At 37.4% G+C, this 19854-nt stretch overlaps 2 protein-coding genes across 2 annotated transcripts in view; one reads left to right on the forward strand and one right to left on the reverse strand.

Annotated features, from left to right (window-relative positions):
- The window catches only part of LOC135709864 (uncharacterized), a 949216-nt gene that overhangs the window by 339698 nt on the left and 589664 nt on the right, over positions 1–19854 (reverse strand). The window lies entirely within an intron of this gene.
- LOC135709869 (uncharacterized) overlaps positions 1–19854 on the forward strand; it is a 147776-nt gene that overhangs the window by 3205 nt on the left and 124717 nt on the right. The window contains exons 3-5 of the mRNA XM_065232302.1: positions 9915–10237; positions 17717–17889; positions 18165–18236. Of these exons, the coding sequence (XP_065088374.1) occupies positions 9915–10237; positions 17717–17889; positions 18165–18236 (568 nt within the window). The remainder of the gene's footprint in view (positions 1–9914; positions 10238–17716; positions 17890–18164; positions 18237–19854) is intronic.

The raw sequence follows: 19854 nt of genomic DNA on the forward strand, positions 1-19854 counted from the left end.
AGAAGGTAGTGACTCCAAATCGCGATGATAAACAAAATACGACGGCCAAAGCGCGATCCCGGAGGCTGTACACGACGATGCTGACGAAGTTTGACTGCGTGGTAATGGACGACGAAACCTACGTCAAAGCCGACTACAAGCAGCTTCCGGGACAGGAGTTTTATACGGCAAAAGGAAGGGGAAAGGTAGCAGATGTTTTCAAGCACATGAAACTGTCAAAGTTCGCAAAGAAATATCTGGTTTGGCAAGCCATCTGTACCTGTGGCTTGAAAAGCAGCATTTTCATAGCTTCCGGGACTGTGAACCAAGAAATTTACGTGAAAGAGTGTTTGAATAAACGTCTGCTGCCTTTCCTGAAGAAACACGGTTGTTCCGTACTGTTTTGGCCGGATTTGGCATCTTGCCATTACGGTAAAAAGGCCATGGAGTGGTACGCCGCCAACAACGTGCAGGTGGTTCCCAAGGACAAGAACCCTCCCAACACGCCAGAGCTCCGCCCAATTGAGAAATACTGGGCTATTGTCAAGCGGAACCTAAAGAAGGCCAAAAAAAACTGCTAAGGGCGAGCAGCAGTTCAAGGCAAACTGGCTTTCTGCGGCGAAGAAGGTGGACAAGGTGGCTGTACAAAATCTGATGGCAGGGGTCAAGCGTAAGGCCCGGCAATTCGGATTTGGAAAAGCGGAAGCCTAACTGAATATTTTTCCTGAATTTTATACTAATTGAACTTGAAAAAGAAATTTAATTTGATTTTTTAAATAAACGATTTCACCGATTTACACGCGTTTTCCCTTGACCAAATTTTGACCGTATCACCCTTTATTTTATTTTCGGAAATCGGAACAATACAGTGATATTTTCTTGTACCTGGGATCGTTTTGGCCTTTTCAAAAATGCTTTTCCATTCTGCAGCCCCCTGTTCGTATTCCTTTTGTGACACAAAACAAAATGGCATTTTTGTTAAATAATCATTACTCTTCTGGTTAGCCCATGCATATAACTCTGCTGCACTTGTGATTGGATGTTTGTGTTCTACAGCCACACTTGCGTTCCTTGCCATTCGTTTTAATGTGCCACCAATCGCGTCACTTGGTCCCTTGCCATGCGAAGTTGCAAAAAAGTGCCATTCAACATCAATATTGTACTTCGTTTTAAATTTACAAATACTTGCAAAATTTTTGCAATTTTTATATTGGGATGCAGCTCCATCAGACATAAACATCGCTTTTTTTACTTGAATTTTTGTTTGCTAAAAGGTCAGTAATTTTGAAATAAATACTTGCACCGCAATTGTATCGTGTTTTAAAACTTCAGAGATAACGATCAAACATAAATTTTTAATTATACCTGATTCTCCAAAAAGGATGAATAGTAGCTTGTTGATTATTCCAGTAACTACTTTGGGCAGCATCATCATCAAGAACAAATGAATAATTTTCGGAAAAATCAAAAATTATGACAACTTCTCCATTTTTAAGAGTATTTTTTGTATTTCTCAAGAAACTAGACTGCTGAGTTTTAATATAATCATGGGATGCCAGTTTTTCCAACTTTTCGCAAAAATAAGGAACAAATCCATCTACTGGTTTTACAAGTTTCTCTAAACTACATCGATCAGTTGAAACCCATTGTTCAAAACATATTTCAGACATACCTTGTTCCTCGAATTTTTCTGAAAACTTCTTTCAAAATCTGAGAGACCTGGACAACGTTCGCATTCGCGGAGATAACAATGTTTAGTTCTGGATGATGAGCTGCATAATATTTCTTCAAAATAATGGTTGAAATCTTTTTCAAATGAATATTTTCTAAGACAATGAAGCATTAAATTAATATTTTCATGGATGGTACAAACACAAATATTGTGAGAGCCTGAACTACCAAGTATTTTGCAATGCTTTGGTTTTAGTGCTGCAAATGAACTAAATCCAATGCTTTTTTACTAACTTCTTGAAATTTAATAAAAGCTTCTCGCAATGTACAAACTAAAGGTCGCTTTTGAATAAGAATCTTCTTACCTTCCTTCTTTACTGAAACCTAATCGTTTAGTCCTGGCGTGGCTCTGCTTATCTGGTCGCTTTCGAAGAACTGCAATACCTCGTTTTTAATTTCGGGATCCAAACCGTGTCCTAACCTTTAGCTGGGGGTGGCCAATACTCCTTTCCCGTTTGCCAAGCATCGAGCTTGCAATACAATGTATTTATTTGTTTCAAACTTGTCCATTACCGTTTGCGTTGACCAAGATTTCGGCAAAATCGTCAGAATCCTTATTTGATCGTCTCTCGATGAATCTGGATCAGCAAATCTCTCCTTCAGTTGTCCGATCATCTCATTGTGTTCCGCAGCTTTCAATTTTGCTCCAGGTCATCTTCTTCCGCTTGAAAACCAAAGATGCGTTTCTTAATGCCATTGGTAATGTCCATATACTTTCTCCGGGGATAGTTAACATTCTGGAATTTTTTTGTCGATATTGGCGATACGTTGATACCACCATGAGCGATCTTGCATCAGCGCAATCGGTAGCAGAAGAGCAGCAGTAGGCCTTGGGGAGTTTCGAATAGCTCAATATTATGCGTCCTGGAAAATTGTTGCTCTCCACTAGCCTGAGATGATGCTGTTGTTATTGACGTAGTTGATGGTATTTCTTCGAGGCCATGTCGAGATGTAGATAGCTGCGGCTCCGCGATGTCCATGATTGACGGTTGCACTTCTAGTTCCAGATTTTCAACACATGGTTCGATTCTATTTAAATTCAAGCGACACGTATCACAGATTGATAGAGATGTATCCAAATTAAATTTCCACTCTAGGAACTTATGTTTTTCATTTAAATTTTCGGATAATTTACGAAGCTTGAATTCCATATTCAAATTATACTTGTTCACTAAAAAAAAGATTTTTTTAGTGATGTCTGTTTTCAAAAGGATGGCCATGCTTATATACAAACGTAGGTACCATTTGGATATTCAGGTATAAATATTGTTTTGGTATTGAAGCTACTCTAACAGAGAAGCTCTTTTTTTCATGGAAAATACCATGGAAGACATTATAATGTACCTTAAATAATAAGATGGATAGGTACATCAATATTAACAACTTAAATAGGATGAAACAACGCTTGATAATGAAAATAAGTGCAACTTAACTTGTGCTGCTTTCTATATTTAAAATAATAGTGTTTTCATTTCCCCTGTAAATTCTAAACGGGTTGTCTGATCGTTCAATCGTCAAAAGACAAATTCAAGGTAAATATATGTGTATCTTGCTAAACTTATCAATGCTGATGGAGAATCACGATTAACTTATGAAAATGAATTTATTATCTACAAAAAATTGTTTTTGATGAAAGTAAATTTGAAATATCTCGAAATATGCCGGTTATATTTAGGAAGTTTATCGATATGCGCACTATCGTTTGAAATGATTTTTTTAATCATATACTGACATCAAACTGAACATTTTGCCGTAAATAATGAAATTTTCAAAAATGCCTCAAAAGTTGCTCTTAGAAAAACTTTTTTATTGAAAGTTTGTCCTTCCTAGAATTGTTTTCAAAACTTCTGTTTTCTATTCAAGTTTTTATTAAAAAAATATTTAAAAAATCAGAAATATGTTTTTTTCGTTATTTGAAGTTTGAGGTTTATTTTTAATTATATTTGTTCAAAAACGAAAAAAAAATTCCGTGTATATTTTTTTTATAAAGCCTTATTAGTTTCCTACAACTCCTTCTTAGTAATTTTTTTTTCTACAACCAACTGTTTTCGAACTACATTTTTTTTAAAGTATGTGTGCAAAAACACATAGGCCCTTTTCAAAAATTACCCTTGAGTCAAAAGGGTCTCCTCTCCTGCGGAAAATACTTGGTGTATCATACTGAAAATATGGGCAAAGTATTTTCCAAATCGAAGATGGTCGAGCACGATTTCAGGTTTTTTCAGCTCATTCTGGATGGAATCCCTCTTTATCCTTTCTTCTTGAAATTATCATTAGTTTCCGAAATTTTCGTCAAATTTTCCAAGCACCATAATTTGTGTTTTCTTATTTATCTCATATCATACTAGACTTTTTCCTAATTTTAGGAAAAAACCTTGAACAAATACTAGAACTTTCCTAAATATTCAAGGACAAGACAAAGTTCCAAAAACTACCAGTATGTTATCAAATCAAAACTTCCGCAGTATGAAGCCCTTACAAATCTTTGAAATAAGAACAAGATATGTTTGTGGTGTTACAATTGATGTTAGCTTAGGAAACCTTAATAGGCAATACCTTTACTGTTTCAGTGCCAGGTTTTACGTTTATATCAGGTTCTTGTTTTAGACGTTCCCAAGAACTCGTGACATTACTGCCGAAAGTGTTAAATCAGTCCAGAAAATTTAACACTTTCGGAAGTGAGTCTATATCTTTTGAGTGATTCAACATTTTCCCTACTGAGCACAAGCTTTTCTGAAGTTATTAAATATGTTATGAGCATAATACACGGATCCAGTGTTTCCAATTTTTCCGAAGTTATTTAAAACTTTTGTAAAGTTTAGTACTGTTCGAAGTTATTCTGTGCGTGTATTTTTTTCTTATATGGTCCAGTACTTTCCAAAGTGATCCTAAGCTTTTCTCAAGTTATTCAGTACTTTCTGAAGTAATTCCAAACTTTCCTAACGTAATGTAATGTCAGTATAGATAGATCTCGTTTTTGGAACGCTATCGCATTAGCCATGTCACTCATTTTTATTATGGTTATATAACTCGATATCGAGTTGTGGAGAGTTGACTGTACTTCATCTATGCTGCCAAAATTGAAACCTTTTTCGATGTGTCACAATTGAGTGGCTAAGCGTTAAGAATCAATACTCCCTTATGTGAATCCTGTTGAAAAACTGTTGAAAAATTCTTGGAAGTGAGGAGGATCTCTTGGGTTTTGACGGTCTAATTGACCTACATTTGGAAGCGGCCAGCGCTGCTATTGGCTATCGTTAAATATGAGATCACCAGTTTTTACACATTGCAGATGCATGCTAGTCCAATGCATCATTTGTTGCTTCTCTGTCAGGTAATCTGGAAATAAGAGAGTAGCAACCGCGAGCGGTTAATCATACTCATGCTCAATTATGTCTGTACTATCTGAAGTGATTCAATACTTTCTGAAGTTTTTCTGCTGTAATTCAGTACTTTTCAAACTAATTCCGAGATTTTCTAAAGTGTTTCAGTACTTTCAGAAGAGATTTTGAACTTTTTTTAAAATGATTCTGTGCTTTCCAAAGTAGTTCCGATTTTCCTGAAGTGATTAAATATTTTTTGAAGGGATTCCAAACTTTTCTGAAATGATTAAATTATTACAAAGTGATTCAACTCTTGAAGAAGTGATTGTAAACTTGAGAAAATTGATACAGTACGTACGGAAAATTTGTGAAGTTGTTCAGTTCTTTCCGGAATTATTTAGTTTTTACGAAAGCGATAACAAACTTTCTGGAAAGATTTAGTATTTTCCAAATGGATTCAGACATTTTCTTAAGTCATTTAGTACTATCCCAAGAATTTCAGTGCTTTTCTGAAGTAAATCATTTCTTTCAGAATTGATTTCAAACTGTTCAAAAGTGATTCAATTCTTTCTGAAGTGATTCAGTACTTTCGGAAGTGATTACAAACTATATGGAATTATTCAGTACTTTTCGTAGTTATTCCAAACATTTCTGAAGTGATTCAGAACTTTCAGGAGTGATTCCATTTTTTTCTGAAGTGATTCAGTACTTCTGGAATAATTCAGTGCTTTCCGAAGTGAAATTTTTTGAAGCTATTCAGAATATCCAAAGTAATTCCGAACGTTCCTGAAGTGATTCATACTTACCTTACCAATCAGACTAAGGCCTTGTTGTCCTCTGCTGTCCGAAGAAGTCGTCTCCACTCTACTCGATCCATGGCCACACTTCGCCAGCCTCGTAGTCTGCGAAGGGTCCACAAGTCGCCTTCTACTAGGTCGATCCACCTTGCCCGCTGCGCGCCCCTTCTTCTTGTTCCTGTTGGGTCGCTTTCTAGAACCATTTTCACTCCACCGTAGATGGTACGAAAAACCTTCCGTTCGGAAACACCTCCACGAGCATAGTCCAGGTCTCGTGGCCGTAGAGGACCACCGGTCTAATAAGCGTCTTGTAGACAGTCAACTTCGTGCGGCGGCGAATTTTATTCGACCGGAGCGTCCTCCGGAGTCCAAAGTAGGCACGATTCCCTGCCATAATGCGTCTTTGAATTTCTCTGCTGGTATCATTTTCGGCGGTCACCAGTGAGCCCAAATACACGAACTCATCGACCACGTCGATTTCGTCACCATCAATCTGAACTCGGGGTGGGAGGCTAACATTGTCTTCCCTAGAACCTCTTCCTTTCATGTATTTTGTCTTTGATGCGTTGATGGCAAGTCCAATCCGCCTAACTTCAGCCTTCAGTCTGATATACGTTTCCGCCATCGTCTCAAAGTTCCGCGCCATGATGTCAATGTCATCGGTGAAGCCAAGAAGCTGGATGGACTTCCTGAAGATCGTGCCACTCGTGTCTATCCCAGCTCTTCTGATCACACCTTCTAACGCGATGTATGACGTATGTGATTCCAAACATACCTGGAGATATTCAGTATTTTTCGAAGTGATTCTGAACATTTCCGAAGTTATTCAGTGCATTCCTAAGTGATTCAATAATTTTCAAGTTGAACTTTCCGCAATGATTCTATACTTTCTAAAGTGATTTCGAATATTAACACTCCGAATACGATGCCTCCAAAAAACGTGTAACAGCAAGTTTGCAATGGCACAACTTAGCCATTTCTTAATAAATTTCAAAAATTATGGTACCTTTAGAATTCCTAGGGTTTGCAGATGATTTTGATTGTTAAAAAATTGGAAATAGAGTCGTGTACTTTTAAAAAAGCGAAAAGAGCTGTTACACGTTTTTTTGAAAGGTGTGTTTGTAGGGTTTTGCAAGTGGCGCAAGATCTGTAATTTAGATTAATGTGCACAAATGTTCACAATTAACCAGAATACAGTCATGGTTCCTATAAATGGATCGTGGAGATAACGGAACGGTCCTCGAAAAATCCGGAACATCCGTAAAAGTGGTCAATCCATGAAACTGATCCTAGAGCTCCGCGTTTTTTTTACATTAGGATCTGTGATATAAGAATGAATTTGGTTATGGACCCAGATGGCCATCGGACCGTCCAACGGAAGATCCGGAACATCCGTGAAAGTGGAAGATTCACGATCCTGATCCTAGAGCTCTCCGTTTTTTTTAAACATTAGTAACTGTGATGATAGAATGAGTTTGGGGTTGTGACATAAACATGAACCTGGATGTCCACGGGACCGTCCAGCGAAAGATCTGGAACATCCGTGAATGTGGAAGATTCACGTTCCTGATCCTAGAGCTCCCCGTTTTTTTAAACGAAACTGATCCTAGAGCTCCGTCGTTTTATTGAAAACGTTAGGAACTGTGATATTAGAACGAATTTGGAATCGTGACATAAACATGGACCCAGAAGGCCATCGGACCGTCCTTCGGAAGATCCGAAAAATCCGGAAAAGTGGTCAATGTATGTAATTGATCCTAGAGCTCCACCGTTTTTTTTTTTCGAAAACACTTGGAACTGTCATATATAAATTAATTTGCGGTCGTGACATAAACATGTACCTAGAAGGCCATGGGACCGTCCTCCGCAAGATCTAGGACATCTTTAAAAATGGTCAATCCTCGAAACTGATCCGAGATTTCTACTGATTTTCCGAAAGCATGTGGAACTGCGATATTAGAAAGAACTTGGGGTCATGACATAAACATGGACCCAAACGGCCATGAATCCATCCTCTGGTAAGTCCAGAACATCCGTAAAGGAGGTCAATCAATGAAACTGATCCTAGAGCTCCGCAGTTTTTTTTTTTCAAAAACATTAGGAACTGTGATATAAGAATGAATTTGTGATCGTGACATAAACATGTACCTAGATAGCCATGGGACCGTCGTCCGGAAGATAAACAACATCCGTAGAGGATGCACTTCAATCATGTCGAAAATCTCATGTAATTTTTATGGCCATAACAATAAACAAATGTTTTACATTCGTGGATTACACAGAACTTAATTTATCTGCTGGTAGAGATGTATGATGCCACCCCCTGTCTACTGGTATGGCATGTACGGTGCCTAAAAGCATCAGAGTCCTGGAATTTGACCCCATCTATACTACACAATCACAATTGAAACTTGAGCAGATCCTTCAATGTAAATTGTAACAAACCAACTAAAAATTTTAACAGCAGGATAGCTTATACAGTCAAAAAGTGGCTTATAGAGCTAACTTGCGTTTAACAATGTTGGGAATAATTTTTGATATCATAGATGGACTGCAGCTGCTCATTATTTTAATAAACCGGATCAAAACTGATGCCAGCGGCGTGATTGCCTCTCACCCCAGCAGGCCTGGGTTCAATTCCAGTCGGCGCCAATGGGAAGTTCTGAGGCATAGCATCTCTAATCACGCCGGAAGTAAAACCGTTGGTCACCGGTTCATGAGTTGATGGGTCGATAGGGGCCAGGTGTGGGAGCTGCCTCTCTGGCGTCAGTAGGATTGGTGCTCAGCACGGAATAAAAGATCGACGGAAAACAAACCAAAGATAAAAAAAAAAAAAAAAAAAAACTGGTGCCGTATATAGAAAACTGAGACACTTTTAAAATTTCAGCCTAGTGGCGGTTTTCCTAATGACCCGTTACCTTCTTTCATTACCTATCATAGAAAATAACCTAAATATATGGCAATTTGCCGTTCTAGACTTTGAAAAACTTAATGCATTGAATAGGACTTTTAAAAATAGCACACAAGCACCTTTTTTGAAAATTGTTAAGAATATTCCAAATTAATTGTTTTTGGTGTATAAGTGTATGTAAGGAAAGCCCGGAAAGTAACTGCATCATTAATTTAATGTTTCACATTTTTTTCCAATTTTCATTGCTTTTTTTCGTGACAATATGGTAGTTAATTTTATGTTTTCATACTAGGAATCTGTTTAAAATCATTGTGTCAACTCTTTCGAATAACTATGTTAAAAGATAATTATTTCATTCGATTTTTATATATTTGCACTGCGTTACTGAGAAGATACACTTTTAAAAACGACCAAGTGATTACTCAAGGGCTTTTAATAGTGACAGTTGTGTGGGATAAGAGAAGTAATATTTAGGTTCTGAATGGTAACTGTGTGATGGCTACGATAGGTTGTTACAAAATAAACAACAAAAACATGAGATTCATGCATTTCAGGCTTCGGACTTTTGGCCTATTTTTTGGGTAAAGCACTCCAATATGATGCGCATGAAACCGCTTCCGCTTGAGATAGTGAACTAGGAGGAAAATAGTGTTAAGATGATAGTTGAATTTGTTCAACATGTACCTAACTACTCTTGGCAACATTTTTGAAAGAAGCTTTGCTTGCATTATAATTTCACCATCAATCCAACGATCCATAAACTCACATTCAATTGCATCTTGTTCAGCTGATGCTATTTTCCGGTGTAATGGACCATTGAATATGGAAGATACATTCTTTACCCTGCCAAAACAAACGGAAAATCCGTCGAAAAAAAATCAGATTCCTCATAAACCAAGGTAACTGCCGGCTTGCAATATTCGTTTTCGACAGATTGGATAATTGCTGTTGAATTATTCATTGGAGGAAAAACGACCATAAAACCCAAACTCATCCTCGTAAAAAATAAATCCATCCTCAGAAACTAGGCCAGCTGCATAAGGCCCCCTTGAGTAACCTGCCAGGAATAAACAAAAAAATGATTTGCTTTGCAAATTTCACTGCATGTTGAAAATAAATTCGTAAAACTTTGCCTCTCTCTTTGACCGCGATGCGATGGTCCGTCGTTTGCAGGGCTTGATTATGGCTACGATGGCAACAGCGAGCTACTGCCGCCACCGATTCCACCACATCATCAGAACCAATTGGGCCCAGCAGTTGCCAACACCAACACCGCCGGACGCAATCTGAACATCAACGTTCCGGAAAATGCAGTTCAATCGAGTGTACCGTCATCGAACGAAGCGGCGAACGCCATTCTGCGGCTCGAAGTGGAACTACGAGATAAGCACGCGGTGCAAAACAATCGAAGAGCACCTAAGCCACGGCCCCCACCGGCCTATGGACGGGGTCCGGTCAAGCAGCGAAACGATGACTGCTTTGTGCCAATGGAAAAGGTGAGAATTTATGTGATTAAATCGGTTGAAATGCGTTGTCGTCGCGCTCGATGCGAAATTGATGGTAATTGGAATGTTTCGGTTGGGGGTGCTCGTTTTGGAATCGAAAGGTGTATCTGTGAATAATTTCGAGGCTCGGTAGACCTAGAGTCGCTATATGCATAGTCTGGCGGATAGAATGTCGGGAAGCAATTGGACTGTCAAATAGCGGAACCAATCGAGCAAATCACGACCAACAACAGAAAAGAACACATCAGTTATTGCGAACCAAACTTCGGCAGCCCTTTTCTCGTGACTCAAGGCTCGCCTACGCAAACTAACACCATCTTTGGGTTGAGGAAAGTTTTCCCTATCCGATGATGCCGGTAGTTTTTGTTCGATTGGCGAGGAAAGAATAATCAACGTTTTGTTTATAAAAGCTGATAGAGCCTTTTCAATTGTTGGTCTACAATATATTGAATTCGTTCCGCTTTTTGATAGATCAAAATTCTATCCGCCAGACTATGAATTTAGCAACTATAGGTAGACCGAATTCCGTAGATATTAGGGTGGTTCAAAATATCGACATTGCTCCACCAAGCTTAATAGATTCTTAATCAGGTTCTGATAATTCGCCCATAATTTATTTATTTATTTATTTATTTATTTGTTTATTTATTTATTTGTTTATTTATTTATTTATGTGTTTATTTATTTATTTATTTTCTTATTTATTTATTTATTTATTTATTTATTTATTTATTTATTTATTTATTTATTTATTTATTTATTTATTTATTTATTTATTTATTTATTTATTTATTTATTTATTTATTTATTTATTTATTTATTTATTTATTTATTGATTTATTTATTTAGTTATTTATTTATAGATTTATTTATTTATTTATTTATTTATTTTCTTATCTTTTTTATTTTACCACCTTCTTTAAACTTCCGTTACTCGCGCTGTTGTACTTTGTACAACACACATGAGTTTTCCATTGCCATTTTGTTGCTGAGTTTTGTTCATCAACAAACTTGTTTTGATCCAAACAAGCTAAACTTTGATTACAGTAAACACCTAAAAAATGTGGATAATAGGGAAAATGTAAATGGAAGCCGCGCAAAATGTGACCATACTACGTGGGATTTGACTTAATTGAGTTCAACATGGAATATATCGAGATCCTGACCAGATAGAAAGTTACTGTCTGCGACAAAGTTGTTCAGGAGCCTAAAGCTTATTTTTTGGTGCAAAATGTTTCAGAATTTTCTCACTACGCGGCGCTAGTATACACGTGAAGTTTTCACGTATAAAATATCTCGAGATCCTGACCAAATAGAAAGTTACTGTCTTCGGCAATGTTGTTCTGCAGGTCAAGATCTTTTGGCTGGTGAACAGTAGTTCAGAATTTTCTCACTGCGCTGCGCTGGTATATACGTGCAGTCATCATATATGCTACAGCTCGAAGAGCTAGAAAATAACTGTCTATGGCAAACTTGTTTTCTGAGATCAAAGCTGTTTTGCTGGTGAACAGTAAGTAGTTCAAAATATTTTCGGCATGCGGTGCTAGTGTGCATGTAAAATATTTGTATATGCTATAGTTTAAGGTCAGGAAGTAACTGTCATCGTCAAAGTTGTACATGCAGCAAAGTTCTTCCGGATGGTGAACATGCAAATGTGTTTTGTTCAAAGCTCTCTCATTTTACGTCCAATTTTTGATCTCCTTAGGTTATTTCAATGCTATGAGTGGTATAGCATAAAGGTCCTACTACTACTTTTAATTTCAATTTTTTTTTCAAATCAATTTTGAGAAAATCAATCATGATTCTTCAGAGTAAATTTTGATAATAAATGTAACTTTGGGTGAACCTTTGGTATACAAAATTTGAAAATGATATTGAGCTATTTGCCTCATCGTATTTCCATTCATAATCTTTTAAATGTTCTAAAAAAAAACAAAAATTGAACGTTTCTAGGGGGTGTCCTTAAATCTATGATCGGGGGTTGAGCAACAAATACTCATAAATGGATAATATTTTTACTCATTTAATGGGTAGTCCCAGTTTCCCTAGAAAATGCTTACTTTGTAGTCATTAATGGGTATTTTGCGGTTACCGTGCAGGGTAGAGAATCGCTTTTTATTCTGGGGGGGGACGTGCTGTCAAATCAGCCTACTGATCATCTTCTATGAAACTGGTTCCAAACGTAAACAAACGCTGTAGTTTTCTTATGGCTTGTTTACGTTTGGAACCAGTTATGCGAGGTAGGTGACGATTGTTCGTATTTGACAGCCACCTCCCCCCCTTGGGTCAATCCCGCCCGATAGTTTTCATGACAGGATCGTGTGTTATTTGCCAGAATTTTGTGAAATATTTCACGCAGTTTGAAATGACGGTTCATCATTAGTGTATTTCAAGAGCAAATTTTCATTACGTCGAATGTAACAAAGGTAAACAAAGTCGAGCTATCAGTGTCAATCGATGCTCCTGCTATTACACTAATATACTGTCTGAATATAGGATCACATCCCATTTTTTAAATTATTTACCAGTCAAATTGCTTTTTGACGTAACCACCTTCCGATCAAAATAGTTTTCGATGTTACTTAAGTCACCCGATTTCTATGGCGATACCGTTTGCCTTAAGTAACAGCACAGAGAAACCAGTGAAAAGTGTACGTTCGTCGTTTCGATTTCTCAGTATTAAAGTGAATAAATAGAACTGTTTGTTGCTTAGATGATTTCGGTGGTCCTAAAATGATGAATGGGCTGCATGTAAGGAGACGATAATTCAAGAGCAAATTTTCATTATGTCGTAAGTAACATTCGCACCGATCCGAGAAAAATATAGTTTTGTTTTGATGACCGAAAAGTTATTCCTATTTCCAATTAAACACATATAATCTCATAGTGATAGCAATGTTTAACATATTCAGCCGGGTTTTAATCATACAAAGGCAAATCGCTAGCTTTCATGCTAAGAAATACTGGTTTTTGAGTCAAAAGTTATTATACGTCGTTTGGTGGCCCCCATTGTTACTTAAGTCAAAATGTATTTACCAGGATATTCGGGAGAATTATCAATTACGTCTCCTTACGTGCAGCCCATTCATCATTTTATGACCACCGAAATCATCTTAGCAACAAACAGTTCGATTTATTCACTTTAATAATGAGAAAACGAAACGACGAACGTACACTTTTCACGGGTTTCTCAGCACTGTTACTTAAGTCAAATGGCATCTCCATAGAAGTTGGGTGACTTAAGTAACATCGAAAACTATTTTGATCGGAAGGTGATTACGTCAAAAAGCAATTTGACTGGTAAATAAATTTAAAAATGGGATTTGATCCTATATTCGGACAGTATATAGTGTAATAGCAGGAGAATCGATTGATACTGATAGCTCGACTTTGTTTACCTTTGTTACATTCGACGTAATGAAAATTTGCTCTTGAATTCTCCCGAATATCCTGGTAAATACACTTTGACTTAAGTAACAATAGGGGCCACCAAACGACGTATAATATCTTTAGACTCAAAAACCAGTATTTTTTAGCATGAAAGCTAGCGATTTGCATTTGTATGATTAAAACCCGGCTTAATATGTTAAACATTGCTATCACTATGAGATTATATGTGGTTAATTGGAAATAGGAATAACTTTTCGGTCATCAAAACAAAACTTTATTTTTCTCGGATCGGTGCGAATGTTACTTACGACATAATGAAAATTTGCTCTTGATTTATAAGTATCGGAACAGCAGAGGAGTTAGTACCTGATAAAAACGTGCAGCGTTTCCTACCTGTCACTTAGAATGAGCATGTAGGATCGCTTTGCGAGTCTTACATTGCCAAACATTGGATTTGTGGTTTTCACCACAATTTGAGCATTTAAATTTCTTAGGATCTTCCTTCACAGGACAGTCGTCTTTTGCGTGAGAGGAATCACCACAATTTATGCAATTAGCTGGCAATTAGCAATTTTTTGTTCCGTGACCCTATCGCTGGCACTTAAGGCCCTGAGTGAGGTTTTGGACATTTCCTCCAGTCTTTCTGAAGTGTTCCCACTTAAGGGGGTATTCCCAATCTTTTGCCTTTTTTCGGCCTGTTTTTCAATTATTTTTTTTTTCAAGGAAAATGAATAGTAATGCGCCTAACTCTTTGGGATTCTTGTTTATTGAACATTAAAGTTTACAAATAAATTTTTTCCGACATAAAAAAAGACATTATTGACGTCACAAAATGGCGGCAAACAGACCCCTGTTCACCGCAAACGCCTGGACGGGCGAAGACTTTTCTCTGGAACGGCTTCATCTGAAACAGATTTCGCGATGAAATTAATAATCTGCATAAGATTCTCTGGAGCTTCTCCCGTTGGCAGCAAAAAATCTTGCAAATTAACAAAATGGCGGCCATATGATAAAACAGGCGATTTTTAGCCCGCTTTTTTGCAGCTTTAAGGTGCTTCAAACAATGTTAAATGTTAATATTTTTGGCTGAAAGTGGGAGAAGCTCCAAAGAATTTATTAAGGAACAAAATGCGCAAAGATTCAAGTCAATTTCTTTTATAGTTTCTGAGAAAAATCTTCGCCCGATAAAAAAATGTGGTTTCGAGAAAAACGCGTTTAAAGTTTTGACTTTAGTTAAAACCATTTGGGGGTTCTTACCATTAGTCAGCTATGCCTGGACACCGAATTCGCTGATCGGAAAACGGCTTGGGGGGATGAAAGTATATAGTCTAAAGTACAAAAAAACGTGAAAAAAAAAATTTGATTTTTTGAAAAAAAAAAGATCGGGAATACCCCCTTAACTCGGACATGGAGCATAAGGCTACAGTTTTTTTTTCTAAGGTAAAGGTTATTTAGTTAACTAGACTTGAAGTGAGCTAAATAAAAATCATTAGAAATCCCATTTTTGCAAATCGTCAAGACGGGACTTCATTTTCATTTTGATTACTTGGAGTGGCACAACTCCAAGTAATTTTGTCAATTCATCTTTGATATGGTTTTCAGACTCACATTCAGATTCAGATTCACCACTGGGCAAACCTGCCATTACAACCTTGAACAAACGTTCATCTTTGGTGTCGTAAGTAAACAATTGATGTTGCTTCACAGCACATAACATATGTGGAACTCGATCATAAAAAAAATCGACCCCATTTCAGTGATTTCAAGTGGGATAGAAGGACCTGAATCCATCAAACTAATTATACCAGCTGTAAAATGAGTAAGAGTATCAAGGGGGTAGTCGATTTTATTAAAATAATTCTAACATTATCGTTCTCTGTGCCTTGTGAACTTGGGAACACTATCGTCATGGATACCAAAATTAATTAAGTGGAATTAATGGAAGATAACCTTTTTTGCTATTATATTTAAGCATTCCGCTAACTACCCAATTTCATTACTTCATTATGATGGCTACCAAGCCTTTGGAATTTTCCTTATTAAAGAGTTGTATAGTTTTTTCTCCTTTAGTTTACTTAAATCTTTGGGTTTTTATTAGTTAGGTAGGTTCTGATTCAACACATTGTAGTTTCATGTTTATACCTGTGATCTTGACTTTTTTATCTATGGGATGAGTACTTATTTTGATAAGTTCTTTAGTGGGAATGACACTGATGAAGACTGCACATTAGACTGATGCAAATTTTGACATTTTCGCACCACAGTGCTCAAACGGTTCCAAATCACTTCTTGATTAATCTCCCAAAATTTGAACTCATTTGAAAAGAAACTGACTTGGCACAAACCATTTGAAGTTTATATGGAAATAACTATAGGAAAACCAAATGTTTTGTTCATATCCATCTAACAATTTACCATATCGCTCTGCTTTAAAAAATGATAACTGAGCTCGTAGAAAATTTTCTCAGCTACAACTTTGTCCCAAACCACTTTTCAATATAATGTAAGCATCAAAAGTTATCAATAATTAAAGCCACTAATGTCGTACGATTATGCTCAATCAACTGTTCAGCAGGCAACATTGGTGTTTCTGGCGCTAGGAATAGAGCACAAAAATCATGGCTACTTACAATGTCACACTGCAAGATACAGTGTTGCTGACAAAACAGTTGCTTGATCATGCCATAAGATTATCAATCTCTTAAACAATTAATAACTATTTTATTTGACGTTTGGCTCAACAACTATATTCTGCTAAGTTGAAGCTGAGAAAATTTTCCATAAGTATAGCTTTTGAATTTTTGAACAGTGCCATATTGAAAAGGGTAAGAAGACAATGAACAAAAAGTTTGTATTTCCCATAGTAATTTCCATATAAACTTCAAATGGTTTGTGCCAAGTCAGTTTCTTTTCAAATGAGTTCAAATTTTGGGAGACTAATCAGGACCCGATTTGGAACCTTTTGAGCACTGTGGAGCGAAAATGTCAAAATTTACATCAGTCTACTGCACATTGTAGTCGAAATATGTATATGTCATGGATACCAAAATTAATTAAGTGGAATTAAATGGAAGATAACCTTTTTTGCTGTTTTATATGTCATTGACATTAATTGGAATTCGCCAACAAGGTCTTAAAATTTTGCCAAATGGGCCTTGAAAGATTTGATAAAAACAAAAACCGATCGACACTATGCAGGAATGTACACGCTATTTCAAAACTACCAAAATTTGGGTAGAATCCACCCAGTTCGGTCTAAACTGAACTTACCCAAAAATGGGAAAACTGTGCTGGGAGTTAAAAGTTGACAAATGAACAACACCGACATGAATCCGATCGACGTTGTTAATTTGTCAACTTGTCGCTCCCAACATAGTTAACCCATTTTTGGGTAGGTTCAGTTTGACAAATCTGGGTGGATTGTACCCAAATTTTGGTAGTTTTGAAATAGCGTGAAGGCACTCAATTAAATGCCACCAACCATGATAAAAGGACCACCTATCAAGAATATTTTGTGTCACTCACTCAAATATCCCGAACATGCCATGGTGCATAGGCCAACGTAAAAGATTTCCATTTTTAACAATGGCTTGCTTTTTTCTTTACCAGGGACCAAATCAAATTTGTCTTTGTTTGTGTGTAGAGGCTCCACGTTTCCATTATATGGAAAGAAAAATCAAACATTAGTTCTATTGATTTCAAAACATGACATGGACCTAGTTTCTCAAACAAAGCAAGAATTCAATGATGGCCTTTACAAAAATAAATAAACAAACTGCGATATGATTCCAGTTTACCGACAAAAACTTACAATTCATGAGAAGATCCCACCATGATAAAATCTTCCCACCAACTACCCATCCTCATCCATACTCACACCAGCAATACAAAATTTCAACAGCTCATGAACAGCTTCTCTGCAAGTGATTTGCCCCTCGGGTTAGAAATTCCGTTTCAAGAACTTTACGGTCATTAATTTTCCACTGAATAGCTTCACTTCAATCTCTCTAACCTGATGCTGTTCTCGAATCTCTCGTTTTTCGTATGCACTACCACCACCACCATCACGCTCACCAACAGGTACTTGACGAGTTGCTGAAAAAGCTAGAGATTGAGCACGTGCTGTGGCAGCCGGACCGGTCAGGACACGACTACCAGGTGCTGTTCCCGCTGCCAGCCGGTGATCCGTGCGAAACCACTCTCCACTGTTTGACCGAGCTGGGCATCGGCGTCCGGGCCAATTCAACAGTCAGGTGAGCTAGCTTCCGATGGACTTTCGGACACAGGTTGCAATGTGACACACTGGGTGGGAAGCTAACAGTTGTCTGAATTTTTTACGTTTGCCCCGAAAATTGAATATTTTTGGAGGATGTTGTTTTGCGCTACGATTGTGTTACTCAAAGGATTTGGCGCTTTTGTTTGTCAGGAAATAGAAACTGGCTGATTTTCTTTCCGGAACAGTGTGTCACAGTCACGGATTCCAAAACTGATGATGACAACCGATGCTTATGATGTTTTTCAATTTCAGCGTCCTGCCGTGCAGTGTCAGCTATGATGGTTCCGCACTTGACGGCGATGGAAACCACGAGGATGAATACGGGTAATGTAGATTGTGCTCTTCTAGCTGTGGCATTTTGAATGTTTGCTTGCCGTATGCCTACAGTTTACAGTTGATTTTTGGGGAATATTTTTTCTTCTGACATCCAATTACTTCAAAACCTTATCAAACGACGTAACATATTGCATCAACGCTTAGGTTCACGCTAATCCACTCAGGAATTCATTATACCTTTTTTTGCACAATGCGAAGGCCATAAACAGAGCGCTCGAACGCACACCTTTGTACTCGATCTTACATTCACCTTTCATACGGTTTTATTTACCAGTGTGGTAGCATTCATGTTTCCTCTGATTTAATGAGATTCATGCTCATTATGGTGTTAGCTTCATTTAGAACCAACTGAAGTAAGTGTTTCCCTCCATATCGTGCGCTTTCATCGTTGCACCAGTCCAGGCGGCGTCACTGCCAGTGCACCAGGCAGACATCATTACTGAATGGGGATTAAAATTTCAAAGAACCACACGGCGGTGGTTTGTGCCTACTGTTCGTTACATTCATAACTCACCATGTATGAGAGTAGAGCGAAATAGTGTGAAACGGACCACCGGGGAAATATGACCAACCAGACATGGACAATCATTAACATTCATTTCGTACATTCATTTGCCACTAACTTTTTTCATCAACACAATTCCTTAAAATTGTGTATGAAGCATTTGTAGGTTTTAAAATTAACTACAACTTTTTTCTATAACTCAAATCTGTATCTCTTATGTATAATGAACCAGAGTGAACAGAACCCACCATTGTTTTTCAATAAAAGTAATTTACATTCACTGAAAAACAAAAACAAGTTCTGCCCGCTCTAGTTCGTCATTCATTTGAGTTGTTGACAAAAGCTTTTTTTCCTTGATTTGTTTTCCGCACCAATGCTACCGACGCCAGGAAGGCAGCTCCCACACCTGGACCCTACCTATTGACCCATCAACTCATGAACCGGGGACCAACGGCTTTACTTCCCTTCCGTGATCAGAGATGTTATGCCTCAGCACATCCCGGCGGCGCCGACTGGGATTGAACCCAGGCCTGCTGGGGTGAGAGGTAATCACGCTTACCACTACACCACCGGCGGCGCTGTTGACAAAAGTTGCAGCTAATATCAAAACTTACAAATGCTTAATACATCGTTTTACGGAATTCTGTTGCTGAAAAAAGTTAGTGAAATAAATTTAGATAATTTTCCATACCTATGACCAACATCATTGTCTTCTGAGCAGTTCCACGCCAAATTAAATGAAACTGATTATTTTTTTTTAATTGTTTTCTGTGCATAAATTAGAAGAAAAGACGTTTTAACAAAAAGTTCAACAATAAGATCAAATGTTCTTGTTCTACGATTTTTGTAATTTTTTTAGTGTTATAAATTGAATCATTCAAAAAGTTCGTATTTTCTATGAGCTTTTAAAACTTTAAATCGGTAATTCGGTCTCACACGACATTTCGATTAGAAGTGCCGTTATTGCCCATATCATACAATTATGCAAAGTTTCATGCAAATCGTAGATGGTTGAGTTTTGTAGAATCGTCATTTGTCGTGGGACTGCTCTTTAAAATGGTTCCAATGGGTTTTCATCCAGAAATGTTAGATCCACGGTGC

This window comes from Ochlerotatus camptorhynchus, unplaced genomic scaffold, assembly GCF_037179485.1.
Source record: "Ochlerotatus camptorhynchus isolate MF236.1 unplaced genomic scaffold, CSIRO-AGI_Acam_v1.1 ptg000367l, whole genome shotgun sequence".
Taxonomy (NCBI): Eukaryota; Metazoa; Arthropoda; class Insecta; order Diptera; family Culicidae; genus Ochlerotatus; species Ochlerotatus camptorhynchus.